The 13,112-nt window shown below is 52.7% G+C and overlaps 2 protein-coding genes across 8 annotated transcripts in view; both read left to right on the top strand.

Annotated features, from left to right (window-relative positions):
- Positions 1-5,369, top strand: part of Rln3 (relaxin 3) — an 11,631-nt gene extending 6,262 nt beyond the window's left edge. For 3 of the 7 annotated variants that reach the window (XM_010613416.3, XM_010613417.2, XM_010613418.2), the window contains exons 2-5: positions 1,359-1,428; positions 2,545-2,683; positions 3,093-3,479; positions 4,693-5,369. In XM_010613416.3, the coding sequence (XP_010611718.1) occupies positions 3,296-3,479; positions 4,693-4,931 (423 nt within the window). In that variant the 5' untranslated portion in view covers positions 1,359-1,428; positions 2,545-2,683; positions 3,093-3,295 and the 3' untranslated portion in view covers positions 4,932-5,369. The remainder of the gene's footprint in view (positions 1-1,358; positions 1,429-2,544; positions 2,684-3,092; positions 3,480-4,692) is intronic. The other 4 variants (XM_010613420.3, XR_002025016.2, XR_002025017.2 and 1 more) reach the window with 4 other exon arrangements.
- A 125-nt stretch (positions 5,370-5,494) lies between these two features.
- Positions 5,495-13,112, top strand: part of Il27ra (interleukin 27 receptor subunit alpha) — a 14,484-nt gene continuing 6,866 nt past the window's right edge. Inside the window, exons 1-6 of the mRNA XM_010613469.2 lie at positions 5,495-5,637; positions 6,007-6,124; positions 8,462-8,619; positions 8,695-8,852; positions 12,018-12,177; positions 12,254-12,327. Coding sequence (XP_010611771.1) covers positions 5,553-5,637; positions 6,007-6,124; positions 8,462-8,619; positions 8,695-8,852; positions 12,018-12,177; positions 12,254-12,327 — 753 coding nt within the window. The 5' untranslated portion in view covers positions 5,495-5,552. The remainder of the gene's footprint in view (positions 5,638-6,006; positions 6,125-8,461; positions 8,620-8,694; positions 8,853-12,017; positions 12,178-12,253; positions 12,328-13,112) is intronic.

Raw genomic sequence — 13,112 nt, 5'->3', positions numbered from 1 at the left:
GGCAAAAGCTACCCCTAATGTACATCCCAGCTCCCCTCTCTCTCTCTTTTTTTTTTTTTTTTGTACCGGGGATCGAACTCAGAACCTTGCACTTTCGAGGCAGGCAGCTGCACCACTGAGCTAAATCCTTGGCCCCAGCCCCTCTCTTTTTAAAATTTTTATTTATTTATGTTTTGAGCCAGGTTAGCCTTGAACTCACAATGCAGCCCAGGCTGGTCTCACACTCATAGTGATTGTCCTGCCTCAGCCTCCCTAGTGCTGGAATTACAGGTGAGCATTGCCACACCCAACCCCAGCCTCTATTAACCTCTTATAGATACTTGTCATTGGATTTATGCCCCCCCCTATAATCCAGGATGATCTAATTTTACAGGACTTAATACATCTGCAAACATTCTGCCCTAACAAGATCACAGTTTGTAGTTCAGGATTTAGATTGCAGGTCACCATGGAAGCCATGAAAGTTCCTGGGTGCTGAGCAGGGTGCTAGGTACTTCCCATAATTTCACCAGGGTCCACTGCAGCCCTGTGAAGCATTTGTTTCTTCCATCTTCCCGATGTGATCAGAGAGGTGCCGAACACTACCCACAGCCACAAGATTCTAATCATGCTAGGTCAGACCCCTGGGTCTGATTCTAAGTGAGCCACCAAAGAGGCTTCTGGGAGCTGGGCATGATGGAGCACATCTGTGAATCCCAGCACTTTGGAAGCTGAGGCAGGGGGATCGTGAGTTTGAGCCCAGCCTGGTCAGTTTAGTTCTTAGCAATACCCTCTCTCAAAATTTAAAAATCAATTTTGAAAAGGGCTGAGGATGTAGCTCAGTGCAAAGGCCCTGGGTTCACACCCCTGTACTACCAAAAAACAAAACAAAAAAAACACTACACCTGGTGGCACACGCATATAATCCCAGCATAGGGGGAGGCTGAGGCAGGACCATTGTGAAAGACTCAAGGCCAGCCTGAGCTACCCAGTGAGTTCAAGGCCAGCCTGAACGAGAATAGAGACCCTGTCTCAAAGAACAACAACAAAGCCTTCTGCAGCTGGGGGTGCACTAGGTTCGGTTATTGTTTTATTTTGTTCTGGTTTTTGAGACAGGGTCTTGCACTGTCATTCAGGCTGGCCTTGAACTTTCAGTGGTCCTCCTGCCTCAACCTCTGGAGTGCTGGAATCACAGGAATGTGCCAGCATGAGCCACCATGCCAGGGGAAGTTAGGCTATTTGGAAAGAGACTTTGCTTAATGTATGTTAGGCCCAGGGTTCCATCCTCAGCACTGAAAAAAAAATAGCAGAAAGACTCTAGGTTCTGTGTCACAGACAAAGCAGGCAGCAAATATCTGCATTTCTTCTTCTGTCCCTAGGCCCAGCATCAGTGACACAGAGAAAGGGCAGATGGCTGTGCCCAGAGGAGTCACCAGAGAAGAGGCAGAGGTGAGGGCGAATGAGTCATCGGCCCTTTAGAAATGGCACAGTCAGCCGCACCTGGCCTTCCGGAGCTGGGATCAGGAGTGCACATGGGAGGAAAAGGCAAAGGGCAGCAGGGCTCTCCCCACAGGGAGCATGGCCTGCAGAGGCAGCACTGGATTCCCGCCCTGCCAGGCCTGAGGCACTCAGCTGATCTTCCCGTTATATGGACAAGGAAGCCAAGGCACAGAGAGGTTGAACAACCTCGCAGGCTTGCACAGCGGGGCCAGGTCAGAGCTGGGCTCCAAACTTCCAGCTGCCCAGCATCAGAGCTCATCCTGTTGTTGGATTTTGAACTGAGGTGAACTTTACCTCACATCCAGTGATGGTCTTTTGTGGTGGGGTGGTGGTGATCAGTCTGTGTAGGCCACATGCAGTGTTGCTCAGCTGCACTCCCAGCTGCAAAGCCACAGGCGTAGAGCATGTGTGCTCCCGACACCCTGCAAGGGACACCTCTGCTGGTTCTCAAACTGTCATCATTGGCACCAGGCCCGTGTGCAACCTTCACCCTGGTCCCTCTTCTCAGCCCTAGAAACCACAAGTTGTCTTCCTGTCTCTGTAGATCCGCCTGTAGGCGCTTTGTATAAATGGGATCACCCAGGGCCGGGGATTTAGCTCAGTCATGCTGCCGCCTGCCTCGCACACACAAGGTCCTGAGTTCGATCTCTGGTAACAATCAATCAATCAATCACTCAATAAAATGGAATCACACAGCATGTGGCCTGTGGAGTCTGACTTCTCTCAGAATCATGGGGCTTTTATTGTTTGTTGGGATCCTGAGGCAGGAAAATCATGAGTTCAAGGCCAACCTGTGCTACATAGTGAGACCCCAAAATAAAATAAACAAATAGGGTTGGGTAGGTAGCCCAGTGCTCCTTGAGCGGGGGGAGTAAAAAAGCAAAGGTGCTAGGTTTGGGTGTGGTTGGTACATGTCTACATGTCCACCATCCCAGCACTCGGGAGGCTGAAGCAGGAAGATTGCCGCGAGTTTGAGGCCAGCCTGGACTACATAGTGCGGTCCTGCTTCAAAAAAACAAAACAAAACAAGATTGTAAATTTTATGTTTTGTGTATTTTCCACTAGACATTTGAACATCAGCTGGACTGTGTGATCTGCCCTCCAGACTCTTCTAAGGTTCCAGTTTGAGAGCACTGGTACAGGTTGTTGGAAGAGTTGGAAACACAACATAGTTACGAAACACTGCAGCGCTGCTGGGTCCCAGGTCTGTCTGGGAAACATTCCCTATTGTCGCTGTTTATTAGTTTTGTAGTCCTGCAGATGGAGCCCAGGGCCTTTTGTTAGCTAGGCAAGCACTCTACCGCTCAGCGACACCCCAGACCTTTTCATTTTTTATTTTATGACACTAAGTTGCCCGGGCTGGCCTCAACCTCGACATCCTCCTGCCTCAGCTTCCCCAGTAGCGGGGATGACAAGTGTTGGCCACCATATGACTGACTGATAGTGGGGCTGGGGATGGAACTCAGAGCCTCCCTCAGGCCAGGCCCGCGGTTGCCACTGAGGGGCGCCCCTGCCCCTGTTAATGATTTTGTAAGGTGCAGGCGTCCCAGCCCTGCAGGCCCTGTTTGTGCCCTGTCACTGCGCCTGCTGGCTCGCCTGCCTGCTTTCCCCAGAGCACACGGAGAGCTTTCTACATCCGTCTGTCAAGCTGATGGGGCCACGCGGCATCACCCTGGCCCTGGCAAAGGTTATCGCCGGCTGGAGATGGAAAGGTCGGGCTGGTGCGGGGAGATAACGACTTCCCCCGCTCCCTGGGGCGCATAAATGGGCCGCTCGGCGAGGCGCTGCGCCCCTTCATCCCGCGTCCTCGTGAGCGATGGCCCGGCGTGCGCTGCTCCTGCTGCTGCTCCTGCTCCTGGTGATGCGGGTTCCCGGGGCCCAGGCCCGGGCCACCGCCTATGGGGTGAAGCTGTGCGGACGCGAGTTCATCCGCGCTGTCATCTTCACCTGCGGGGGCTCGCGGTGGAGACGCATGGACTCCTTGGCGCACGAGGCCGCGGGTGAGCGCGGGCCGGAGGCGTGGGGACCACGGAGGCCACCCATCCGCCTGCTGGTCCATCCAACCTTCCATCCTCCCATCCGTCTGTGTCTGTGCATCCATCTGTCATCCACTTCCCAGTGCCCGGGGCCCAACTGGCGCCAGCGGAGCTGAGGCGGCTTCCAAGTCCCCGGGCTGGGAGGGTATGGACTTTGCTACTTAGGGGCCACCCCTGCTCAGCACCTCTCTCTCCCTACTGGGCCGCTCCACTGTGACCTTGCCTGCTTAGTAAAATGGTTAGGTTGGAAAAGGTAGGGCACAGGCTTGGGGTGGGCTCCAGCAGGAGGGCCAAGCAGGAGAGCATGCAGGCAGCTTGTGGGCCTGCGAAGGGACAGACGTTCATTAGGATGAGGATGAGGGTGGGTGGACGGATGATGATGATGAGGGATGGAGGGATGGACATGAGCACAGAGCCGGAAAATGCATTGCCTGAGTTCAAATAGTGGCCCTGTAGCTAGACATGGTGGCCCACACCATAATCCCAGTACTCAGGAGGCCGACGCAGGAGGATTGCCAAGAATTTGAGGCTGGTCTGAACTACAGCACAAGATCCTGTTTAAAAAAAAAAAAAATAGTAGCCCCACACCTTAATAGCTGTGTATTCTTACAAATTCCTGAGTCATCCTTCAGTGATCTCCTCTGGAAAGTGGGGGTGATAATAACAGCACCCACCTGATGTGGCTGTCACTGCTAGGAATAAAGGAATTCACCCCAAGACAGTTAAAACAGTGCCTGGCACTTGATAACAGCTCAATATATATCAATGATTGATCAGTAAATTTTATGCTTTTTTTTGCTTGTTGTGTGCCTGAGCTTGTTATAGATTTTTAGAATTGGTATTCAGTCCTCTGGTCCTTATAAAATTCAAGGAAATAGGAATTATTATTGTCCCCACTCTGAAAGAAACTGAGGCTCAAGTCTACTTGCTCACAATTATAGACAGGCTAGTGCCCAAATATGTGCTTTCAACTATGGGATCCTCAATAAATAAAGAGTAGGGGAAATAAATGACAGGAAAGTCAAGCTTAGTAAAGTTGAGTAACGGCAGAGCCAGTATTTAAACTCAGGACTGCCCGCAATCATAACCTTGAATTACAAATTTGGCCAGGTGGTCAGCCAGGAGCTGGGGATGGCAGCAGCTGAGCCTGAGCCCTGACTCTCCTCCTCCTTTACAGCAGATGCCTTCGAAGATGTGGACAGCAATGGAGACAGCCTGGCGGGAGAGCTAGATGATGCTGTGGACTCCAGTGAGTGGCTGGCCCTGGCCAAGTCCGCCCAGGCCTTCTATGGTGGCCGACCCAGCTGGCAAGGCACCCCCGGGGCTCTGCGTGGCAGCCGGGACGTCCTGGCTGGGCTCTCCAGCACCTGCTGCAAGTGGGGCTGCAGCAAGAGTGAGATCAGTAGCCTCTGTTAGGCCAAGGCTGCCCAGCCGGAGACACTGGCAGTGCTGTCCCAGCATCGCCACCCTCAGCCTCTGTCCCCAGGCCTGTCTTTCCAACCTGTATCTTCGTGTATCTGCAGGACCCAGAGGCATGGGCAGTGGCTCGGGTCACCACACAACCAGCCCTGACCTCAGACCCCCTGCACTGTGCCTCGAGCCAGCTGCACCCCACTGAGCCCACGGAGACCCTGCCCTCTCCACCTGGCCCTCTCAGACCCCTGCTTCTCCCTGGTCCCCACTGCACCCAAAGTGGGCCCTCTGAGCCCTTGTCCCTAGCCCCAGTGCAAACCAGCTGCCCCTCTTCTCTGGTAGCAGCCCCTCCCCTGTCCTCCTACTGGTGGTGGGTCCCCGTGGTGAGGACGTCATGGACGGTGCACGATCCTTTCCTGCCCGGATAATAAAATCTACGAGGACTCCAGTAGCGTGTGTTACTGCTGGGGCGGGACAGGTTTTGGGGAGCTCTGCGCCGTGCCCCCCTCCGCTGCGCTCGGGACTTTCCGCTAGGGAGAGGCGGGGACGCGCGGGGGCAGCAGCGAGGGTGGCCCAGCTTCCTGTCCCCGCCTTGGGCTGCGAGGCCTGGGGTCCCCAGGAGCCATGAGGGGTGCGCTGGCTGCCTCCCTCCGGCCACTGTCGCTGCTGTGGCTGGTGGTGGTGCTGCTCCCCCGGACTTGCGCCCAGGGTGAGTGGGCGCGGGCTGGGGCCAGGGTCCCGGGGTCTCTGCCCGCCCAGGGCTACAGAATGAGAGGGAGCGGCCGGGGTGCGGGGGATGGGGTGGGAGCCCTGGGTGACAACAGGATGTGGCTGGCGGCGGGAAGGGGAGAAGGTCCGCGCAGAGCCGAGTGGGGGTGCCCAGCGCCCTTCCCTGCGCGCCGTCAGGGATCGCGGGCTGCAGTGGTGAGAAGTCCGACCCAAGTTCTGCGAAGTGGGGCCGGGGCAGAGCCCTCGAGGGTACCCCAGCATCCACAAGACAGTGAAGGAAAAGATGTTCTGAGAGCTCGGAGCGGTGACGAGGGGAGGGTGGGGACCTGACCGCCCGCGCCCCCTCCAGGCAGCGCTGGGCTGCTGCAGTGCTTCAGAGTGGGACCCCGGCAGGACCTGAACTGCTCCTGGGAGCCTCTCAGGGACTCGGGAGAGCCCGTCGTCCTGCACTTCCGAAGCCAGAAGTAGTGAGTATACTAGGGCCGTGCGGGGGAACGGAGGCAGCGGGAGTAGCCACTCTGGGACTCAGAAGGGGCTCTGCTCCCTTCAGCCTCCCCGCGCTCTCAAGCCTCCCCCAGCCTGTGGCCCTGGGCCGGCCACTGGCCCTCGCTGAGCCTGCTTTATTCCCCTGCTGAACGGCAGCGGGAGTGGAGTCCTGCTTCCCGGGGCTGGCTCTGCCCTGCAGGGAGCAGGCATGTGGCGGGAGCTCGCCGGGTAGGAGGGAGCTGGCTTCCTCCTCGCTGTGTGGCCTCAGCAAGCACCTGACCCTCCCTAAGCACAGGAAAGATGCTCCGAGGCTTGGCATTGCCGCGCTGAGAGAGGACAGCGAAGCCTGGCTCCCGTGCGGTTGTCCTGATGGCGAACCTCATGGGAAACGCAGAATTTACAAAGGCAGTGGCAGATACAGAGGGTCCCGGGGCACCGTTTTCCCTCCCTGTCTCTTTCCTTCCTGGGTTTTGTTTTGTTTTGATTTGGTTAGGTTTTTTGAGACAGGGTCTCACTATGTAGTTGAGACTGACCTGGAACTCACTATGTAGCCCAGGCTGGTCTCGAACTCACAGTGATCCTCCTGCCTCAGCCTCCCGAGTGCTGGGATAACAGGCATGTGCCACCATGCCCGGCCTCTTCCTTCCTTTCTGGTACTGCAGATTGAACCCAGGTACATGCTAGCCGAGAACCCTGCCCCTGGACTGCATCCCCAACCCTTCTTTAATTAATTAATTAACACATTTATTTTCAAGACAGTGTCTCTCTGTGTAGTCCAGGCTGGCCTTGAAGTGGCAGTGATCCTTCTGCCTCAGCCTCCCAAGTCCTGGGATTACAGGCATGTGCCATGGTGTCTGGCTTATTTTTGGTGCATATATATAACAAAAATTGTCATTTTCAGCCTTTCCTTCTTTATGTCTCTCTTTCTTTCCCTCCCTCCCTCTCTTCCTCCCTTCATTTCTTTTTTTGGTAGGGTCTCACTATGTAGCCCAGGCTGGCCTCAACTCACTATCCTCCTGCCTCAGCCTCCCGAGTACTGGAATTATAGGTATGCACCACCACACCTGGCTCTTCATTTTGGTTTTGAGATGGGGTCTTGCTGTGTTTCCCAGGCTGGCCTCAAACACCTGGGCTCAAGGGATCTTCCTGCCTCGGCCTCCTGTCCCTAGCTTGGTTGTCCTTTCCATCACAGATACCACCTGATATAGCATCCATTATATCTGACTCCTTCCCACGTGAGAAGTGACACCAGCTTCAGACAGCAGGTCTTTGGCTGTGTTTGTCATACTTCTGTCCCAAGCTTCTAGAACAGGGCCTGGTACAAGACATACCAGCAGCTGACCAGTTTCATGGGTTTGTAAAGAGAGAGAAGGAAACATAATGAGCAATTCTCATGTAAATGTACAGATGTGTGGGTGTGGTGGCACACGCCTTCCGTCCCACTCCCCGCCAGAGGCTGAGGCAGGAGGATCATGAGTTCAAGACCAGCCTCAGCAACTTAATGAGACCTTGTTTTAAAATGAAAAATAAAAAAAAGCTGGGGATGGAGCTTAGTGGTAGAACAGTTCTGGGTTCTATCCCTAGGACTGCAAAAAACCGAAGCACTTTTGTGATAAAGTGTTCAATAGCTCATGTAACTTATTGAATGTTGTACTGTAAGTGAAAATCTGTATCGCCGGCCCAGAAAGAGATAAAAAGGTTAAAATGTTTTTTTCAGTGGGGAGGATGGAACCCAGGGCTCACACATGCTAGGTAAATGCTCTACCACTGAGCCACACCCCCATTCCCAAAATTCAAAAACTATTGGTTTTGCAATACTAGGGATTGAATCCAGGACCTTAGCACCGAGCTACATTCCCAGCCTTTTTTATTTATTTATTTTTTAAAGACAGGTCTTGCTAAGTTGCCCAGGCTGAGCTCACACTTGTGATTCTCCTGCCTCAGCCTCCCAGAGTGCTGGGATGACAGACATGCACTACCATGCCTGGTCCCAAAATTCAAAATCTGAACTCTGATTTCTGTTGCATTCCCATTCCTTGCCCCTGTTCTAAAGCAGTAGCGCACAGTAGAGCCCGACTGGCTTGCTGTGTCCCCAGCACCCTGTGAGCCACTTCCATGTCTGCTGACACCCTCTGAGCCATCACTTACATCAGGCACGGTCTTGGGAGTGAGGGGCTGAGGCAGAGAGGCTGAGAGAGGTCGTCTCCTCCAGTCACACAGCTCTAAAGCAGCAGGTCCAGGTTTTGGGTCCCACAGAGCAGGGTGTAGCCCTCGGTCAGTTCTCGGGTGTCACCTCGGCGCCCTCCAATGTCCCACAGCGACTCCAACAGAACCCGGATGGTGGAAGTGCCTGTGGGACAGAGTTGGGGGACCATTGCTCGGAAGAAGTTCACAGAGGCAGACCAGCTGCTGGTCTGGGGGACACGAGGAGGCCGGCCTCTCTGGACCCCAGTCCTCGTGGACCTGGAAACCCGAGGTAGGCGGCAGAGGCGGGGGGTCTGTGAGAGGCCACAGGGCCCCTCCCTCACTGCATACTGCCCCTCACCCCCAGTGAAGCCCGACGCCCCCCAGCTGATACCCGGTGGCGTGGACTTCTTAGAGGATGCACCGCTGGAGGCTACTGTGCGGTGGCAGCCGCCCAGATGGCCACCCAAGGCCCTGGCCTGTCAGTTCTACTACCAGAGGTGCCCGGAGCAAAGCTGGTCCCTGGTAAGTGTCTGTGCCCCACCCATCCTGGCGGGACCTGAGGCCAGGTGCCCACCCAGCAGGCCCCCCTAAAAGTTTTCTTTTCTTTTTTTAAAACTCATTGTTTATTGGCACATTTTGGGTCTACAGTATGATGACATTCATTACTGGAGACTTGTACCTTTACGTGATATATCTTGGTTCTTATTTTTTCCCCCTTCCCCTGCCCTCCCTCCACCCCCTCCACCCCTCCCTATTTACAAAGACTTTGTTTCCATTTTTTCCTTTCCCCTACCCCTCCCAGTTCCCCTTTCCCCTTTAGACCTTTTATTCCTTTTTCACTTTATCAATTATACATTTTTGTTTTTTTGTTTTGTTTTTTGAGACAGGGTCTCACTATGTAGTTGAGACTGACCTGGAATTTACTATGTAGCCCAGGCTGGTCTCAAACTCACAGTGATCCTCCTGCCTCAGCCTCCCGAGTGCTGGGATTACAGGCGTGCACCACCACACCTGGTTTATTATACATTTTGATCCTTATTTACACTTTCACTTTCTCACACCAGAGAAACTATTCGGTATTTACTCAAGTGTGTCTTATCTATTTCACTTAAGAGTATGGCTTCAATGTGCATCCATATAGCTATAAATGTCTCTAGTTTCTCACTCTTCACAGCTGAATAGTACTCTGTTTCATTAAAAACTCAAACAAACAAAAAAACACATCTTCTTTATCCAGTCTCCAGTTGATGGGAGATTGGGTTGTTTCCAAGTTTTAGCTATTACAAACTGTGCCACTGTAAACATGGGTGCACATACATCACTGTGATATGATTCTTTTAGTTCTCTTGGAAAGATACCCAGCAGAGGGATGGCTGGGTCAAATGGAACCTCCAGTCCAAGCTCTTTGAGGTATCTCCATATTGATTTCCATAGTGATTGCACTAGTCTGCACTCCCACCAACAATGGAGAAGGGTTCCTTTCTCCCCACAGCCCCACCAACATTTCTTATTGTGTGATTTCTTGATAGCAGCCATTCTTTGTGGGGTGAGGTGGAATCTCAGTGTTGTTTTCATCTGCATCTCTCGAATGACCAGTGATGTGGAACATTTTTTCATATGTTTATTTGCTGTTTTTACTTCTTTGAGAAATGTCTGTTCATTTCAGGTGCTCAGTTTTGAATTGGGTCTTTAAATTTGGGGGTCTGATTTTTTTTTAAGTTCTTTATACATTCTAGGTAGTATCTTTTGTGGAGGAACATCTGGTAAAATTTTTTTCCCAGCTAAAAGCTTTCTATCCCAGCACTCAGGGAGGCTGAGGCAGGAGGATCATACTGGGCAACTTAATGACTTAGCAAGACGCTATCCTTCCTCACTAAGTAATTTACAGGGGCCAGGAATTTAGCTCACTGGCACCTTGCAAGCACAAGGTCCTGGTGCTTGATCCCTGGTGCTGTCAATAAAAACCCCAAACAAACAACAACAACAACAACAACCTACAGTCCTCCGTATCCATGTGTCCCACAGCCTCAGATTCAACCATTTCAGTATTGAACATCTCGGTGGGAGGGAGATCAGATAGGCACTGCACATGTACTGGTGATTTGTTTTCTCAGTGGGATTCCCTACACAATACAGTGAGAAAACTGTGCACGGTGTTGGAGCAGCGTCTGATGTTCTCTGTGTGCAGAGGTGCTAAGGCTGCAGAGAACGCAAGCAGGTTTTAGCAACCCTGTGCCACTGATAGACCTGGGCACCCAAGGCTTTGGGGTCATGGAACCCTCCCCTGGTGGATACCAGGGGCTCACGGTTCAGGTGTCATGCAATGAGACCCAAAGTTCACTTGGCATTTTTGACAAATTCAGTAAACCTCCCCTAACATTTTTAAAAAAAGAATAGAAGTCTCAGATGGTTTAAATTAACTTTAAAATGATAATAACTAACAAGAGGGAACATTTAAGAGAACATCTCCTGGATGTCTGATGCTGCTAAAAAATAAAATAAAATAAAAGCTGCTAAGCTGGGCATAGTGACTATAGTCCCAGCTACTCAGGAGGCTGAGGCAGGAGGATCACTTAAACCCCAGGATTCAAGACCAGCCTATGTAATATAGTCTCAATAGAAAAACCAGGTATCCATTTTATACTTGGGGAAGCTGAATCTCAGAGAAGTTAGGCAACTTCTCCGAGATCACACAGCAGGAAAGTAGAAGACAAATCCAGAACAAGAGGATCTCAGAAGGATTGGGGGACCCATGCATGCACTTTAATGCACAACCAGGAAGTTGGGTGTCTTATTATCTGTGCTACGCTCTTGCCTGAGAACATAGTCACATGGCCTCATCTGACTGCATAGGAGGCCGGGATGCGTAATCTTTATTCTTGTCAGCCATGTTCCCAGATACTGCTCCAGGGTTCTCTTTGTGAAGAAAGATGGGAAAAAGAGACATTGGGGATTGTCAACTGCTATGGCCACAGATTTTGACACAAAACACTGCAATAAAGAGCAGAGTTGTGGAGAGCACTTTCCCAGCATGCACCAGGCTCTGGCTTCCATCCTCAGCACCAAAAAAAAAAAAAAAAAATTGTTGTCATTGTGATTGTTGGTGCCGTTCAGAGCAGCTCTTGATACAGATGTGAGAATCTGGCTGCCTGGATAAAATACTCACCTGCAGCTCCCTGTTCTGTGACCTTGAGTAAGAACTCACTACCCACTGCTACATTTAACTACCATTCTGTCTGCCTGTGATTGTACCATTGGGGGGTGGTGCTGGGGGTGGAGCGACTTAGTAACATGCTAGGCAAGCTCTCAGCCACTGAGTTGCCCCTTAGCCCTTTTCATTTTTTAAGAATTTTGGGGGGGCGGTACCAGGGATGAACTCAGGTCCTTGCGCTTGCGAAGAAGGCGGCAGAACCACTGAGCTAAATCCCTGGCCCTCTTTTCATTTTTTAAATTCCGAGACAGTGTGTTGCTATACTATACAGGCTGGGCTGGAACTTGGGATCCTCCTGCCTCAGCCTCCCGAGTAGATTGGATCACAGGCGTGCACCACCGTGCCTGGCAGGACTTTGCCACTAAAAGCTTCAGTGTTCTGTACCCTTTTCGTCCTGGGCCCACCCAGACGGCTGGTCACCAGCTCAAGCACCCTGGGCTTTGCACTGGGGCCTGGCTCTTTGTTCCCTCTTGCAGCTGGAGCCGGAAGTGGAGACCGTTCCACTGAGCCCCGTGGAGATGCAGGAGCTGGAGCTCACCTCTGCCTACAAAGTGCGTGGCCGCTGTAGAGTGGAGCCGGAAGGAGACCTGTGGGGCGAGTGGAGCCCAGCCTTTCACTTCCAGACCCCGCCCGCTGGTGAGGCCCCGGTTTACCCCACCTCCGCTCCTCCAGGTCACCGGGCTGTTCATCAGCTCCCATCCCATCCTTCCAGCCCCAAAGGACGTATGGATCGCAGGGAACCCGTGCGCGACCCCAGGCAGCCAGACAGCCTTGCTGGTGTGGAAGGTGAGCTCCGCGCCCAGGTGCCTTTCTCCAGGGCGCCCCCAAACAGCGCAAGGCGGACGGAACGTAGTCTCTGCTGCTCCCCTGCAGGCAGATACGGGGGTTGCAAGCGGGCACTTGGGAGATCCTGGCTGTGGGCCCGAGATAAGGAGCCGCAAATTTAGGGTCTGGAAGCGAGACTGGCGCTCAAAAGCCTGCATCAGAGGGGTGGTGGGAGGTGGCTGAGAAGGGCCAGGCACGCCGGCTGGTGCACAGCTGTAATCCCAGCTATTCAGGAGGCTGAGGCAGGAGGATCGAAAGTTTGAGCACCGCCTGGGCAATTTAGTGACTTAGGGAGACCCTGCCTCAAAATAAAAAAGAGTGGGGATGTAGCTCAGTAGTGGAGGACTTGCCTAGCATGGGTGAGGTCCTGGGCTCCATCCTCAGCAGGGGAGGAAAAAGCAAAAAAGGCTGTGACAGTCCTCCTTAATTCATATTTATCAAGGACCTATTATGTGTCACATATCATTAAGTCCTTGACCTCACTGGGCATAGGCTTGTAATCCCTGCACTCTGAGAGGCTGAGGCAGAAGGACCTCCATGAGTTGGAAGCCAGCCTGATCTACCCAATGAGAACCTACCTCAAAAAACACTTTTTTAAAGGACCTATGGTGTCACATATCATTAAGTCCTTGACCTCACTGGGCATAGGCTTGTAATCCCTGCACTCTGAGAGGCTGAGGCAGAAGGACCTCCATGAGTTGGAAGCCAGCCTGATCTACCCAATGAGAACCTACCTCTCAAAAAAC

Source organism: Fukomys damarensis, unplaced genomic scaffold (assembly GCF_012274545.1).
Source record: "Fukomys damarensis isolate Sample0158 unplaced genomic scaffold, DMR_v1.0_HiC HiC_scaffold_30, whole genome shotgun sequence".
Lineage (NCBI taxonomy): Eukaryota > Metazoa > Chordata > Mammalia > Rodentia > Bathyergidae > Fukomys > Fukomys damarensis.
The sequence above is the reverse complement of the archived record's forward strand: the minus strand, read 5'-3'. Positions and strand labels throughout refer to the sequence as shown.